Source organism: Mustela nivalis (genome assembly GCF_964662115.1).
Source record: "Mustela nivalis genome assembly, chromosome: 15".
In the NCBI taxonomy this organism is placed as follows: domain Eukaryota; kingdom Metazoa; phylum Chordata; class Mammalia; order Carnivora; family Mustelidae; genus Mustela; species Mustela nivalis.
Window position 1 is genome coordinate 89,014,013 of NC_139034.1, and position 16,375 is coordinate 89,030,387.

General features: G+C 64.9%; 1 protein-coding gene across 16 annotated transcripts in view; it reads left to right on the forward strand.

Annotated features, from left to right (window-relative positions):
• Nucleotides 1-16,375, forward strand: part of TMEM255B (transmembrane protein 255B) — a gene marked incomplete at its 3' end in the record, with an annotated part of 90,649 nt that overhangs the window by 15,052 nt on the left and 59,222 nt on the right. For 6 of the 16 annotated variants that reach the window (XR_014303409.1, XM_082701194.1, XM_082701193.1 and 3 more), the window contains exons 4-7: nt 11,954-12,034; nt 12,539-12,624; nt 13,701-13,860; nt 16,158-16,301. Coding sequence is in view for 15 of the 16 variants with exons in the window: in XM_082701194.1 (XP_082557320.1) it covers nt 11,954-12,034; nt 12,539-12,624; nt 13,701-13,860; nt 16,158-16,301 (471 nt within the window). Of the gene's footprint in view, nt 1-4,403; nt 4,494-11,953; nt 12,035-12,538; nt 12,625-13,700; nt 13,861-16,157; nt 16,302-16,375 lie in introns of all 16 variants that reach the window. The other 10 variants (XM_082701189.1, XM_082701185.1, XM_082701182.1 and 7 more) reach the window with 5 other exon arrangements.

Consider the following 16,375-nt stretch of genomic DNA (forward strand, 5'->3'; position numbering starts at 1 on the left):
CGTGCTGGGGTCATCGTCCCCGGGAGTCCCCCGTCCCCTCCCCACCTGCCCCCTTCCACCCCTGCAAACAGGGGGCTCTTAAGCCCCAAGGCCGGCCTTCACAAACCCTCCTGAGCGCGCCGCTGGCCCAGCAAGACCTGACCCCACGGCAGCCCTGAGTAGTCCCTGGGTGTGTCTCGTGCCCCGTCGAAGGTCTGTCCACGACAGGTTGACAAGCTCTCACCCACTTTTTTCTCTTTCTCCCGCATTATCAACACGACTTTATCCACTGGTGTCCGGTTTTTCATCTGGCTTTTCTATTGCCGTGTAACTCTGCAAGCCCAGAGGTGCCCTTCCTCTTCTCCAGGTGGGGGGACCAGGGCGCGGAGGCCCGTCTCCCCTGTCCTCACGGGCTCATGGCCCTGTGCTGAGGGTTTACCTCCGTCCTTGTGGGCTCAGGGCTCCCGTGCCAAGTGCTTGTGCCGTGGCCCCATGTGGTGTGGAGCGCAATGCTGGCCGGGGCAGTGACTTTGTGAGGGCGGTGGGCAGAGAGGCTGGGCCGGTCGACACTGATGAGAGCCTTCAAGGGACAGGGCAGTTTGTGGGAGAGCTGACCAGACGTGTCTGCTGGTGGATGGCCAAGGGCAGCCAGGCAGCGGCCAAGGGCGTCCTGCATGTTCTCAGTGGAACTGGGCAGAGATGTCGTGGGAGGTCACTGGGCCACCGTGGGGTCAGAGCCGGTCCCATGGCAGGACGTGGAGTGTGGCCTCCTCCGGGGGCTGCCGAGTCCGTGCAAGAGGAGCTCGCTGGGCAGTTGGCGACGCCTGCGGTGAGACATAGCGGCTGCCAGCGGTCAGGCGCGGAGCTGCTTCTGGAAGCTTCTCAGACAAGTGGCCAGTGCTTGGTGGATGTACTGGCCGGCACCTGAGCCCAGTGTGGGAGCACGAGGTGGGGGCACCCACTTCCGACAAGAACCCAGCAGCCAGGTTGTCCCCAGGCCCCACCGGACTCTAGGAGTGTCGTCACTGGGTACAGTCCAGCTCCTTGAGGACCCCAGAGTGGCCTGGGGGGATGGTTGGGGCTGAGAGATGCAGACGCAGAAGTGGGGAGGGTGCCACGGAAAGAGAGTTGATGCCGTGGCTGTGTGGCCCGTGTAGTCCAGGGTGCCCTGCAGTCTAGAGCACCATGGGCCGTGTGCTCAGGGGTGCTTGGCGGCATTCTCACTGGGGAGTGGGCTTTGGGTTTGTGTCAGGGCATCTGCCCCCCTTCCTGAGACCACAGGGCTTGGGAGACCCGGTGGAGGGCACAGGGCTGCGTCCCAAGGTCCTGAAATTGCAGGCAGGTTGGCCTACCCTGCAGATGACCATAAGGTCATAGCCGTCAGGACGTGATGGACACACGTGCTCACGGCCTGTGAGCTCGAAGGTGACACTGTTCATGCTCAGGCCCCTGGTTGGGGACCAGCCCCAAGGGACATGGTGGGCCCTTTTTGACAACGGTCTGTCCCTGGGAGCCGCAAGGCTGCCCCCGGAGCAGGAGCCAGGGATGGGGCCCGATGCTGAACGGGGCTGGGCCGCCTCGGGTTTCGGGCCAGTAGGAGCAGATCAGCCTGTCCTCCCTGAAGGCCCGAGCTGGGCAAGGCCAGGCCACGTTGCTCGGGGACCAGCCGGGCAGGCAAAGCAGGAAGCTCGAGGGCCCGGCTGTCAAAGTAGGTGTTTCTCGTTCATTCATTTATGTATTTTGGGAAATGAGGTGCCTGGCCTCCCTTCCAGGAAACTTGGAAACTGCCGGCTGTATCTTTTTAGATGTTTTAATGCACTTTTCACAGCAGCAGTATGAATGCAGGGAAATCTGGTGCCAGGTAACTTCTGCAGACGACGTGCCGGGACTTTCCCATCCTGGCCACTGTGCGCAGGAGTTTCCCGAGGATGAAGCCCTGGGGCTTCCCGGTCCCACCGGGACGAAGGAGGCACTCTTGCCTCTGGCCACCTTGCAGGGTCAGTGGGGCGACAGCGCAGCCCTGCCCGGTGCCACGGTCCTCATGGGCCCCCCGCTGGGCCTGGTCGTCGTGACGAAGCTGTTTGCAGGAGAGCTGGTTTAGGCGCCGCCCCGGGCCACGGTGTCACAGTTCTTTGTTGTTTGGAGGAACAGTGGGCCGCGCTTACTGCGCGCCCCCTCCCCGCGCCCCCCGCCCCCCCCCCTCCACGGGCCCGGCCTTCAATGAGTTCGTCACGGACCGTCAGCAACGTCGGACTGTGGGGACGAGCCGGCAACCTCGGCTTCGTCACGTCTTTGACAGAGTCCAAGGACACGCTCCAGAAGGATCTGTTCAGGCAAGAGTGAGTCGGGGCCAGCACCTCTGTCTCCAGATGGGGAAACTGAGGACCAGACAGTCACCAGCTCACCGGCCCTTGTGAAGTCAGGGAACCACTTCTCCTGGGTGCTGGCGGGGCTGGGATCCAGGGTGAGCCACAAAGCTGGCCCTCGCCCCGGCCCCTGAGTGGCCTTCCCGCCCCCACTCTGTGCCCTGGAGTGTCAGGCAGGTGGCATTTCATACCGGCTGCCTGGGCTTTGTTGGACAAATAAATAATTCAGGCTGATGAGGGCGAAGAGGCCGCGGGCCCCATGCAGCAGCGGCCGGTGGCCTGACTTCTGCCCGAAGCCATTCGCGCCACAGGGGGGCAAATGCACGAACAACCTGGGGAAGAAGCCCCAAGCCCACGTCTGGGCTGAGAGCCGGAGAGCCGCTCGCCAACGCTGCGGCCTGGTCCCCCCAACGCTGCGGCCTGGTCCCGCCAATGCTGCAGCCTGGTCCCCCCAACCCTGCGGCCTGGTCCCGCCAACGCCAATCCCAGCTCTGCTGTTCCTGCTCCCTTGAGGCAGAGCCCTGGAGCCAGTCCACGCACACACCCGCTGGCTGGTGCGGGAGCCGTGCTCGGGGAGAGGTGACCGGCCAGGGCTGGGCTGCGGTGCCGGTGACGTGAGTCCTGGGGAGCTGCAGGCGCAACCGGGGGCTCTTCACACCGTTTGTGTTCCTCGTTTCAGTTCGTTTAAAATTATTCCACAAAACATTCTAAAAGTTTAAAGAAATGTCCAACAAATGCAAGAAAAGGTTCTTAGCTGCATGGAAATGCAAGTGGAAATACTGGCGACCTGTTCGCCCTCAGACGGCAGCATCCGAATGGGTACTAAGAGGAAGCATCTTTCTGGTTTGGGGACACCCGTGCTAGACGGTGGGAGTAAACACTGGCAAAGCCTCTTTCATGGACAAGCGCCCCTTCTCTGACGCCGAGGTGCAGAGACCGGTGCGTCCTCCCTGAACGGGTGGGGTCTTGTGGGCTCAGGGTCCGTCCTGTGGAGAGTCCCTCACGGAAAACCAGCTTTGGACGCAGAACGTACTCGGGGTCTTTGTCACAGAGTTTGTAATTGCACGAAATTGCAGACCATTTAATAATCTGCGTATTCATGGGGCGTGTACAGAGGACCCGGGGCTAGAAGATCCCTGTCTACAATGTGGAAGAACTGGAAAGAATGCAGCCCCCTGGGTCGGCCGAGTCGGGGCAGGGGTGTGTAGGGGAGAGAGGCCCCGAGCCCCTCGTGTTGGCTGAGTCGGGGCAGGGGTGTGTGTTGGAGAGAGGCCCCGAGCCCCGGGTCGGCCGAGTCAGGGCAGGGGTGTGTATGGGAGAGGGGCCCTGAGCCTCCTGGGTCAGCAGAGTCGGGGCAGGGGTGTGTGGGGGAGAGAGACCCTGAGCCCCTCATGTTGGCTGAGTCGGGGCAGGGGTGTGTGGGGGAGAGAGGCCCCGAACCTCTCGTGTTGGCTGAGTCGGGGCAGGGGTGTGTATGGGAGAGAGGCCCTGAGCCCCCTGGGTCAGCAGAGTTGGGGCAGGGGTGTGTGGGGGAGAGAGGCCCTGAGCCCCTCATGTTGGCTGAGTCGGGGCAGGGGTGTGTGTTGGAGAGAGGCCCCGAGCCCCTCATGTTGGCTGAGTCGGGGCAGGGGTGTGTGGGGGAGAGAGGCCCCGAATCCCTCGTGTTGGCTGAGTCGGGGCAGGGGTGTGTATGGGAGAGAGGCCCCGAGCCCCCTGGGTCGGCAGAGTTGGGGCAGGGGTGTGTGGGGGAGAGAGGCCCCGAGCCCCGGGTCGGCCGAGTCAGGGCAGGGGTGTGTATGGGAGAGAGGCCCCGAGCCCCCTGGGTCAGCATAGTTGGGGCAGGGGTGTGTATGGGAGAGAGGCCCCGAGCCCCCTGGGTCGGCAGAGTTGGGGCAGGGGTGTGTGGGGGAGAGAGGCTCCGAGCCCCCGGGGCGGCCGAGTCGGGGCGGTGCAGGCGGGGAGAGGCCGGAGGCGGTGGCAGGGGCATTGGACCGTGTGCGGGCGGCGTGGCTGTCGGGGCCGCGTGACGCCCACTCGCTTCTCTGCCCTCTGCCCCAGCTGGTCGCGGCCATCGTGTTCGTCAGCTTCGGCGTGGTGGCGGCCTTCTGCTGCGCCCTCGTGGACGGCGTGTTCGCGGCCCGGCACATAGTGAGTCTCCCTCCTTTTGCTCTCCGTGGCTGTCGGGGCTCAGACACACCCGCAGAATCGCAGCCCCGGCCGCGGGCCTTGTGGCTCCTCCCTCCACGGCCTGCCGATGCCGGGTCCTCCTGCAAATGCGTTTCCTCGTTCCCTGCAAAGCGGACCCAGCACGCGTGTGCACGTGCCCGTGAGCGAGCACATGCATGCGCACACACATGCACACGACTCACAGGCACACACAGTGCATCACGCCCTTGTGTGTTTCCCACGCACACGGGCTCGTACGCACACTCACACGCACGCACACGTGCGCACACAGACACAGGCACACACTCATCTGTGTGCCGTGCACGCTCACACCGCGCACGCATACGTATACACCGGCACACTCACGTGCTACTGTGCAAGTGTACATTCAGGCACACACTCACGCACACATGCTCACGTGCGTGTGTCCACACTGACACACGCATGCGTACAGACACCCTGGCGTACACGCGTGCACACACGCGCACTGACAGGCCTCGGCATCTCGGCTGGGGTCCCTGTCTGCAGCTCACAGCTCTGACGCCTCTGCCGAGCACGTAGGTCTCATTCGTGTCTCCAGTGATCGTGGAGCATTTTGTCGCTGGTGCGGTGGCTGTGAGACCCGTTCCCTCCGCTTCCTGTCACAGTGGGAGGCCCAAGCTGAAGTGTCCGTCAGTGTCCCTTAAGGCACAGAAGCCCGGGTGCTTGCCGTGGAGCTGTGGCTCTCACGTGGCTGTGGCTCGGAGCCCGGCTCACTCTGTTGGTGACGATCAGGTTCCAAGGGAAAGAGAAGTCAGAGCCACGAGGACGATGAGTGGGACAGTGTTAGAGCCACTAGAGTCGGCCGGGTGACCTGGCGAAGGCCCACAGGACAGCTGTTGTCAGGGTAGGTAGGATCCTTCCGAGACCTGCCTGCCGGTTTACGAGAGCTTTGTTGCAATGTCTGGAAACGGCTCTTGCTTCAAACTGACCTGTCCTCGGCCCACATTTCTTCTGAAACAAGAGGCCGATCATGCGCGGCTGCTTTGACCTTGGCTGCTGGACACGGGAGCCGGTGGGGCTGGTGTGGCTTGGCCCCTACAGTCCACCAGGCGAGCCGTGTTGATCTCCCAGTGTCGTGTCCTGCTGAAGAACAACAAACTGCCGGCCGCTCCCTGAGACCCTGTGACAGACGCCTACAGCCTGAGGAGCACTGGGCGGGGAGCAGACAGACATCGCGTGCCTGCTCCCCCGGCTCCGAGCTCACCAGTGAGGACCCCACTCGGCTGCGGCGCTGGGACTGTGCCCCCATGGAGGGCTCTGTCACCACAAATCCTCATGTGGAAACCTGGCCCCCAGGCGACAGTGGGGCACAGCCTTTGGGAGGTCACGGGGTGGAGCCTCCGTGAAGGGACTTCCTCCTCCTCGCGGGTGAGCCCTGCTGTCCCTGAACCCAGATGGGGCGGCCCCTGACTTTGGACTTCCAGCCGCCAGTGTGAGGACCCCATGTGCGGCGCCCACTAACCCCCAGCTTAGGCGATTCATGGCAGCGGGCCACATGGATGGAGAGTGGGGTGCTGCCTGGGGTCCTCTGGCCGAGCAAGGCCCCTGTGGGGTGGGGGAGGCGCCCGTCCTCCGCTTCGGTGCCCTGGGGCTTGTGCCTCTGCCAACGGGTGCGGGCGGGGGAGGGGCCTCCCAGGAGAGCCCAGGCCTGCGGACATGGCTGGGTGCCCGCAGGGCTCACCCGCGGCCCCGGGCCAGGGGGGCGCTGCCGGCGTCTGGCAGGGGTGAGGCCAGAACCCGGCTGCAGCCCGAATTGTCCCTCCGTGTTCCCGCTTGCTGGGTGCTGACAGCTTTAGGTGTTTCTGTCTACTCTGCCCCAGACTTCTGCTTCTCAGTGTCTGTTCCTGGGGAGATCACTTGAGCTGTGAGGCCTGGCCGGGGTTGCTGCCATGGTTGTGGGGCACTTTCCTCGCGTAATCCGGATCTGGTTCCCACCCCAAGTCTGTGGCTGCCGTCAGCGGCCAGCAGCACTTGGCGGGGCTCCCTGAGCCGGGTCTCCCCAAGCCGGGCACCAAGGTGGGGGAAGGGCCTGTGTGTCGGGGCTCAGAACATGCCGCTGGGGTGCTTATTCCGAGTCCTTCTCCGGAGGAGCCCCCCCAGCTGTGCGCCCCCAGGATGCCGCTGTGAGGACGGGTGTGCGTGGGGGGCAGCGTCAGCAGACTGACCCGGAGGTCAGTGGACGGGACGCATGTGTGACCCCTTGAGGCCCCGCCTAAAGCCAGGTGCCGGGCTGAAGGGGCTGGCCGGTGGGAGCAGCACCGGGCAACTCCGGGCCGCGCGTCTGCCGCACAGGCCCATTCCTCTCCCAGCAGAGGTGGAGTGCGACCCGCCGGTCAGTGAGGTCCTGAGCACAGCCGTCAAGGTCAGCTGACTCTTCCCCCCCCCCACCCAAACCGAGTCGAGGCAGCTCCCGGCGCACAGAAAACAGCTTCTCAGAAGTTAAGTCCCTCAGGCTCCCCACCGCCCGCTCAGGGACGAGCCGGTCAGAGAGTTTAGGAATGTCGAGGAGCCTGCACGCCTCACGCGGGGCGTCCGCCGGGGGCAGAGTGGGGAGCGCCGACCGGCCTGGCCGCACACTGGGGCCAGCGGGTCCCTCTCTTCCAGGGAAGCGTCTCCCAGACTAACGAGCCTTCTTCAGAACATCATCCTGTTGCAAAGAGGGTGAGCGGTGGTTTTTTCTTGTGTGCCAGGGGCGCGGAGAGGGGCGTCTGTTCCACTCAGGCCCCGTGGGCAGAGAACAGTGTCCCTTGTGGGGAGAGGGCAGGCTGGCAGAGCCTGGGGGGGCAGAGGCCACCCTTCCCACCAGAGCCCAGCAATCTGGTCCGCAGGCCTTCATGGCTCCGCGGGGCCTCTCTGCCCACTGAGCCGAACACCGCCATGCTCGAGGCCTCAGAGCCTATATGCGGAAGGTTCTAAGTGCCCTTTCCTCTAAAGATGCACACCTGGCATATTTTGAGAAGAAAACAAGATGATTCCCCCTGTGGTTTGGGGGCTCCCGCCGTGCCGGGAAGGTCTGCATACGGGGGGCTCCCGCCGTGCCGGGAAGGTCTGCATACGGGGGGCTCCCGCCGTGCCGGGAAGGACAGGCAATCCCTGGAGGACGTCACCTCGCCCTGTGACCCAAGCTGCTGGCAGAAGGAGACCCGCAGTCAGCCCCAGTGGGGACACGCCCAGAGTCCCACGGGCGAAAGGAAGTGAAGCCTGACGGCAGTGAGATGTCCGAGCAGTGACTTGAGTCACCGGCCCGAGTGATGACGCGGAAGTGTTGTCGGGGTCACCGCCCTACACGGAGACTCTGAGCGCGTCTGTACACGGCACGGAGGCGCCGAGGCAGGGCTTACCAATAAAGGCGAAGAAAGCAGAAGTTTAGGAGTGAGTCGTCTGAGTCGTGCTCCCCCGGGGGGACCTGCTGGTTCTCCTGAACCCACCCACCTCGCAGGACTCGCCCCCTTCCCGGGGAAGACGCTTTTCAGGCGCTGACGCGGGGGACGGGTGGCACGTCCCCACCGGAGGTCGAGTGCTGGGGACATTCTTCGTCTCCAGCGCGTCCTTAGTTGACAGGACACCCGAGGGCGTCCGATCCCTGGGACCGTTTTCCCGCGCCGAGGACCCGCGGCGCTTCAGCCTTGCCGCCTCGGCACAGCGCCGTCGGAAGAGGCGGCCTGGACTCAGGAAGGGGAAGGTCTTGGGTCGGAGCCGCGCACCTCTGGGCGGCCAGTAGGCAAGCCGCAGACTGTCGCCTGGAGCCCGTGCGAGGGCCCGCGGCCGGGGAGTCTGGGAGTCCGGGGAAGTTCGAGGGGAGCGGTGCGGGCTTTTCGGCCAGAGGAACCCGGGCGCAGAGTGCGCGCTTGGGCCGGTTTCCTGCTTGCAGTGGGCGACGCTCCTTCCCTGGGGTGGGGTGGCCTGGACTCACGCAGGCCTTTTAGGTCTGTCAAGTCAGGGAAACCCACCCTGCCCTGGGCAGATCCTGTTCTTGACGTTGAAACGGGATGTGGACTTTTGGCGACCTGTAGGGAGTCTGGTCAGAGGGCTTCCCGGGCCCGACAGAGCCAGCAACAGCAGGGTCTCCCGAGACGTGGTGACATGGTGTTTGAAGACAGGGTCTCTTCACTGGGCCCCAGATCCTGCCTGGCTGGTGACAGGGGAGAGGTAGGGGCTGGGGGAGCGTGGACGGGGTCGGGCATGGGGCTGACACACCTCTCCTTGTTCGTCCTGAAGGGCGTTCCAAGAGAGGCACAGTGGCTCTGGGTTCCCAGCCGGAGGCCCAGCCGCCAGGGGTGGAACCAGTGGGGGAGCAGGAGCCTGGCGCCCCATTTCTGCCCTGAGAAGGCAAAGCCATCAGCACGTCCCTAAGGCTCCAACACGTCCTGCATAAACTTGAATGCTTCTTAGGTCTTTAAAAAGGGCCGACACCTGGTGTTAATCTGAGGCTGTCGAGTTTGCCTGTTCTTTCCACTTTTCCGTAAGTTTGCAATTATTTCTGAATAAAAGGTTTAAAATGCTAGGACCAAGCGCATGGCTTCACTCTCCCTGATCAGGGGCTCACAGTGAGTGCTGGCGGCGCTGTGGGCCCAGCCCCTGGGTTCTGCTGCCTCCGGAGCTCAGGTCCCCCCAGACGCCGAGGGGTCCTGCCGCGCCTGCGTGCACGTCCTTGAACTCTTCTTCCGTCCTCGGCTTGGTTTTGGCTGTCCTCTGGCTGCAGGTGGCCAGTGTCCTCGGGGCAGGCCCATCTGCCCCATGCGGGGCATGTGCATGGCGGGGGCAGGGGTCTCAGACTGGGTCCGAAGCCGCGGGGTTTGCATGTGTTCACTCGGGGGCCAGGGTGACTGTCCAACAAACGATAGAATCAACTGACCAAAGAATCAACTGACCACAAACTTGTCACCGGCTGTTAGCACTTCCCAAAGTCATGATTTTAAGATGTCCACAACCAGGGGGACAAAATGTGGGACCCCAGGCTGCGGGAGCACAGGCCCCAGGATGCAGGGTGTGGAGCCAGACACGGAGCCGAGGCCCAGCTGCATCCCGGCTGGCGGGGCTCAGGCAGGTCTCCTCCTGGCCTCTGGACCACCGGGCCTGCAGGCTGGACGCCCCTTCCTGCGCCCTGGCCCCTCTGGGCCCAAAAAATCCCTCGGGACGGGGGCAGCGTGGTGGGACCTCGAGGGCCGTGCCAGGGCCCACCAGGCACTGGCTCCCTTCCCCGGCCAGCCCGGCCTCGAGCCTTCGGTCCTGTGTCTGCGGCTCCTGGCCTCGGCTCCGGCTCCCCACACCCGGCCGCCGGCTGCGCTCGCTCTGGCTTCTGAGCAGACGCCGAAGGGCTTGGGTCAGGCGGGCAGCCTCGGAACCCCTGGCTTCACGGTTTGCCCTGTCAGTGGGTGTTGCTCAGCACATCGGAGAGAAATTTCCTTCAAAGCCACTTGTTCTGGGGGGGGGGGTCCCCTCCATCCCGCGCTGCAGGAGTCTCAAGGGGAGGCGTGGCCTCCTCCGCGCCTGTTTGCTTGCTCAGACGAGGGGATCTGTGGCCGGGGTTTGTCTTTGCAGGGGAGGCGCGACGGTCCCCCGTGGTCACTGCAGGCTCCCTGCTTCCCGGCCGGCTGGGCGGCTGACGACACAGAGCACCAGCCCCTGGGACTCAGAAGGTCGTTCCCGGCAGGAGATGGTCAGAAAGCCTGATTTCTACCCCGCGGGGCCTTTAGGCGGATCCTCTGGGCTGTGGGACTCGTGGTTCTGGTTTATCACGAGAGACACGGGAGCAATGGGGTCGGGGTGGACTTGTGGCTAATAGAGCTGCTTTGCGGTTGGGACTGACCATGGTCAGTCGGTGGGTGGCATGGTCCCTCTCCCTCCTGGGGGCCACAGCTCCCCATCCACAGCTGCCCCTGAGACGCCATCTCCAGGGTCATCGGAAACCCAGGTTGTGGGTGCGACTGATGTCTGTTCTATGTAATTCAGACTATTAAGAAGTAGTTCATCCTGACTGGACACTGAAGGTCAGACAGAAAATGAAACCAAGTCACCAGCGCTTCTGTGTCAGGAGAGGATTTACTGAAAAGTTCAAGTCTGACACCAATTCTTTGTCTGTCATGGCAGACGGCGCCCAGCGGGCAGAATGTCTGTGTCCCCAGAACGCGTGTGTGGTGGCCACTCTGCCCTGCCGTGGCACCAAGAGGCGGGCCGGCCCCTGGGACGTGGTCAGGGTCAGACGGGTCAGACGGGTCACGAGGACGGAGGCCGCTGTGGTCGGATTATGTCCAGACAGAGGGAGCCAGAGCCCGCGGTCTGCCGTGGACAGGAGGGCAGGACGAGGTCGGCACCCTGTCTCAGGCCGCTGCTTGGGCTGTGGCGACAGGTGTCCGTGGTTCAGGCTCCCCCGTGGCACGTGTTACGGCGGCCATCAGGCCAATGTAGACGCAGTGGCGAGACGTCCCAGACGGGGCGGTGGGCGCTCCCGTGGGGCTAGCCTCCGCCCAGGACAGGGGGGCGCGACGCCCAGTCAGAAGGGGTGTCTCCACGTGGGACGAGAACCTTGATGTCAGCAGCGTGGGTTCCGCCCGCAACCAGGTGGACACTGACTGGATCCCCGGAGGGAGAGGCGGAGCGGAATCGGCAGTCGGGCGGCGAGGGCTCAGGGTGGTCACCACGGGGCCTCAGGGAACCTGCACATGGCGGCAGCACCAGCCTCCCGGTGCCCGGCCCCGCACAGCCCTGCTGGCCGTCCTCTGTCCGTCCTCACGGGCTGCGGGCCGTGTCCCACAGGAAGGTGGCTCAGCTCTGCCCGGAGCTGGTCTGGCAGGTGCGGTCACAGGTGGTTTCCTGCGCTCTGCTTAGGGCCCGGCCAGGATCGCATCGCGCTGGGAAATGGGAGCCATGGACAATCAAAGTGACGGCCCGACCCTTGGCCCTGCTGTGTCCCCGGGGGTGGGCACCGTGTCTAACCCGGGCGCCTTCCTTGCTGGCACTGCGATGCTCTGATTCTCCGTGGAGGCTGGGCACAGACTAGTGGAGGGAGCACGGAACAGGGCTGGAGGTGGTGGACGTCTGTTGGGTGGTTGGTGGGCGGCCGGGCGGGGATGGTGGGGGAGGGTTGGCCGGCCCATGAGTAAATGAGCCCTTGTCCTTCCCCGTGGACACCTGTTTTGTTATGGGGGGGGGAGGGCACGGCAGCCTGCAGGCAGGTGCTCCCTGGCGTCCTGCTGCTTCCCACCCCCTGCACGCTGGCCCGGCTGCTCTGGGAGGAGCCCCAGTGTGTCCTGCCCCATGTCCCCCTCCCGGCCGACTGCAGCAGGCTTTGGTGTCCCTCCTTGAGGCTCCGAAACCCGGGGCAGATGGGTCTGACGTCACCCCGGCCCCTCCTGACGGGGGGACGCGACTGTATTCCACGCATGTGTCTTGGTCCCTAGGAGCCCAGGCCCCTCACCGCGGGAAGATGCCAGTTCTTTGCCAGCGAGGTGGGGTACGTGCCCGACGCCCACCAGATGGAGGTACGTAGGGCGTGCCGGCATGGTGGACCCCACAGGCTCTCTGTGCCCCCATCAGAATCAGAATCAGAAGGGTTTGCCTCTCACGTGCTTCCTGACCTGTGGGACACATTGTGCCTGTGGCCCTGTGGCTGCCGGCTGCCCCCGGTGACACGGCGGTGACACGGTGGTCCCACTGCCCACCAGCGGGTTGGGTGCGGCTCTGCTCTCTGTGCTCACGACCCCGTCTGACCCCGATCACTGTCCACCAAACGATGGCTGCCTGGACGGCCCAGCTTGGCCGAGCAGGCTCCTCGAACTCTCCCAGCATGAGGGGTCTGCCGCCCCCCCAAACCACCAGGCCTGGAATGGGTGCGGGGAGGGGGAGGTCCGGAGACAAGGCTCAGGAAGTGCGGCTGCCTGGCTGACCTGGGCACGTGGCCGGGTCCTGGCTCCCAGGGCGGCAGCCCTACCCACTCTAGGGTGGGGGAAGGTGGGGCCTGACGAGGTCTCTCTCTCCACCTGTAGGTCACCTGTCACTCCTCGAGCGGCGCGTGCCCCCTGAAGGTGAAGAGCAGCTCGTGCTACTGCTGCGAGCTCTATAGGTGCCAGAGGTGAGGGGCGGGGTCCCTGCCCCCAGCCCCCAGCCCCCAGCCCCCTGCCCCCACCCCGGCCACGGCCCTGCAGTCCGCCACCTCCTCTGAGAGGAAGGGGAGTTGATTCCATCTCACAGACGAGAAGCGGAGGCTCGCAAGGTTGTGTAGGGGTGCAGGGAGGGCCGTGGCCTCCTGTCCCAGGGTCGTGGCTCTGTGGGAGCCAGGGCCCCGGAGTTTCTCGGGGCTCCCTCCCGAGTTGGCCGGGGCCTGGCCTGGTGGCTGCGGCCAAGGCTCCCTTCCCTTGGGCTGGGCTGGCTGGCGAGAACACGGCCCTCTGGCCGCCTCTAGATGCTTCCCCGCCCGTCCTCTGTGCGCAGCGGAGGGCACGCTGCTCTGACAGGGGCCGGAGAGCCTGCCAGGCTGCCGGCGGCCTCCCCACACTGTGGGGGCCTCCCCGGGACGGGCCCGGGGCACCAATTAGGGTTCACAGCCGGCAGACCTACATTCCAACCAGTGGGGACCTCAGGGATTGCTTCTTGGGGACCCCTCCCCAGAATGGTTGAAAACCCCACGGCTTTAAGCAGGAAGCCTCTTCCCCCAAATGAGAGTCTCATCCCTTTTTCAAGCTCCATCGGGAGAAGGTGCACCGGCATGGGGCACGGTCGCCGGCCTCCCCCATGACCCCATGCACGGAGCCCCGTAGGCCGGTGCTGGGAGGACCCGGACGAACGGCCTCCTGTGCTCATGGCTCAGCCACGAGACCCGGTGCCCTGAGGAGACCCGGTCATCACCCTGCTGCCTGGGTCTGCATTTGGGGAGTGGGCTTGGCTGCTCCTTCCTGCTCAGAGGCCTGGGACCTTTCCCCGGAGGGATTTCTGGACGCCCTGGGGGACAGCCTTGCCCCCACAGCCCCAGGGAGCATCTGGGTTGGTTCCTGGGATGTGGTTCCCCCACCACAGCCCGGCCTGCGGGGTCTTCATGGCCGAGAGCTCAGCTTGCCGGATTCGGAGCTCACGCCGTGGCACACTGTGCCCCGCCCAGCTGGCCTGTCCCCTCCATGCCGGGGTGGGTGACACTTCCTTCTCTTTGGGCAGCACAGAGCACCCTCCCATCTACTACGAGTTCGTGGGCGTGCGCTCCTGCCGGGACGCGCTGCACCTGTACCGGCTGCTCTGGGCCTCCGCGGTGCTGAACGTGCTGGGTGCGCTCCTGGGTGTCCTCACGGCAGCTGTCCTGGGGGCCTTCAAGGACATGGTGAGTCGGGCCCCAGCGCTGGCGCTCCAGACAGCTCGGGGCTGGAGGCCGCGTCCGCTGAGCTGGGCTGAGTGCGCCTCCTTGTCTCCACCTCCACATGGGAAAACAGAAGCTGGTGTTAGCCCCAGGGCAAGCCTTCCAGCCATTCAGAGAAGTGGGTCATCTGAGGTGTGGGCTACCCCAAACCACGCGAGAGGGAGGGGCCATCGAACCTGCCCTGGTCAGTTCATCCCCCACCCCCTGCACAGGGAGCCCCGAGCCTCCTGCCTCGTACCCAGGGCTTGGGTCCGTACTTGCCCAGGTGGATGGGGCTTTAGGGCTGGGCACCCCGGCCGGCCCCGACCGAGCCGCCCCGCCGAGCCTCCCCTCGGGCAGCACCCTGCCCTGCTTTTCTCTGCGCGGGACAGCAGCTGGCCCTCGCCCTGCCTTACCCCCAAGAGCAGCCGCGCCACCCCTTCCTGAAGCCGGTCGCAGACTCCAGAGAGCTCCCGGCCCCCACTTAAGTTGGGGAGGCAAATGTGAGCACACACTCCAGCCCCCACAGGCCCCCCACACGAGCATCCACAGCCGGCGCCTCCCGAGTGCTCTGGGGATTCGGTCATGGCCATTTTCAGGGGCCGGTCCTCGGTGAAATTGCCGGACTGTTCTCCCGGGGGGAACATCGGTGAAGGCCACAGGGCCGGTCACAGCCTCACGCCGGACGGTTTTCTCTCTCAGACCCAAAGTCTCGGGTCTTTTAAGAGAGAAGGAAAGTGATTCCTAACCGTTCACACCTACTGAGTACCTTGTACACCTAATGGATTTTTTAATTTAAAGATCATCTTTAGGAATAAAGCCACTTCCTTAGACCGCCAGACGCTCGGCCCGGGCGCAGGGAGGCAGGGGTGAGACTCGGGGCTGTGGGAGGGTCCCCGGGGCAGGGAAGCCTCATCTAACCCACTCCACATGAGGAAGATAGGTGGAGAAATGCGGCCCGCGAGTCCCCACGCTGGCGGCTGGGCCCCGGTGACCCGACGCCGATGGGCAGGTGCAGGGAGAGAGGTCTGAGCCAGATGGGGCTCCTGGGGTCCCCAGCAGAGCAGAGCTGCCCAAGGCAACATGTTTCGCTCCTTCGTGGGAGACCCCAAGCCTGCTCGTCCCTCCAAACCCCAAAATGGCGCAAGCAGAGTCGGGCCCTGCGGTAAGGCCCCCAGGCCGCGGGATGTAGCGGTTCCCTCCGGCCGGGTGGCTCCCCCCCACACCAGGTCTCACGTCTTGAGGTGCCTCCGTGAACCTGGCTCCAGTCCCCCAGGATGGCGGGGAGCTCAGCCCCGCACCCGCAGGAGATGCTCAGCAGGGTACGGCCGTGACCGTGGCCGGGGAGCTGTGGGCCGTGACCGTGGCCTCCCCCGCAGCTCCCCGTCCTCTCTCCCAGCACCCTTGGTTGCCCCTCGGAGTGCCCAGAGGCCGCCCAGGGCAGGGGGCCAGGAGGTGACAGGTGGGTCCTTCTTCCGGGACGTGTGCGTGCAGGCAGACGTGGGTGTGCTCGTGGCTCCCGCGTGGCCTCCCCTCTGCGGCTGCCCCACTCCCCACTGCTCAGGACCCGTCTCCCCTTCCCTTCAGGGGGCAGCCACGCGTCTTCAGACCCTCCCTCTCTGCCGCCGAGGCCCCTCCCCGACACGGCAGGGCCTGCCCTGTGGTGTCCTTGGGGGAATCCAGGTCTGTCCTCGTAGAGAGGGAGGCCCCTCTAGTCTGGAGCCCCCTCTGGGGAGGGCTCCATGCCGCGCACCCTCGCGGGGTGACAGATGGGTGGCCCAAGTCCTGTTTCCTTTGGAGAGTGGAGTCACCGGCGAGCTCACAGGAGCAGGTCCTGGAAGGGCTTTGGTGTTCTTTGCCCTTTTCCAGAAATCCCTGCAACCGGGGGCTGTGGCCTCTGCCGCAGGGGTTTTAAGATTTATTATTTTTGTGGGGGCGAGAGTGTGCACATGGGGAGGGGCAGAGGGAGAGAATCCCCAGCAGACTCCTCACTGAGTGCGGAGCCTGACGCGGGGCTCATCCCACCACCCCGAGATCATGACCTGAGCTGACCTCCAGAGTGGGACACTAACTGACACATGGCCCAGCCTAGCGTGTCGGCAGGTCCCTGAGGCAAACAGAAAATAAAAAGCAACAATAAGCCCTGCTCTGAGCGGTTTAGTTCTGGCTCGAGAGTGACTTCTCCCTTGCAGGCGTCAGAGGAGCGTAGCGGAGGACAGGGCTCTGCAGGCCGTTGGCTCGGAGCCCAGGGTGGCCGGGCTGACACATGTCCGTTCTGGCAGGTCCCCCTGTCCCAGCTGGCTTACGGCCCCTCTGCTCCACCTCAGACCCTCTACGACCCTGCCCAGCAGATCCTGGCCTACGCGGGCTTCTGCCCGGCACCTGTGGCCCTCCCCACCTGCTCGACCTACCCTCTGCCTCTCCAGGTAGGCCCAGCGTCGCCCAGGGGAAGCCGGGGCACTCCCATCATGGGCGGCGGTCGCCCCCAACAGCCCTGGTC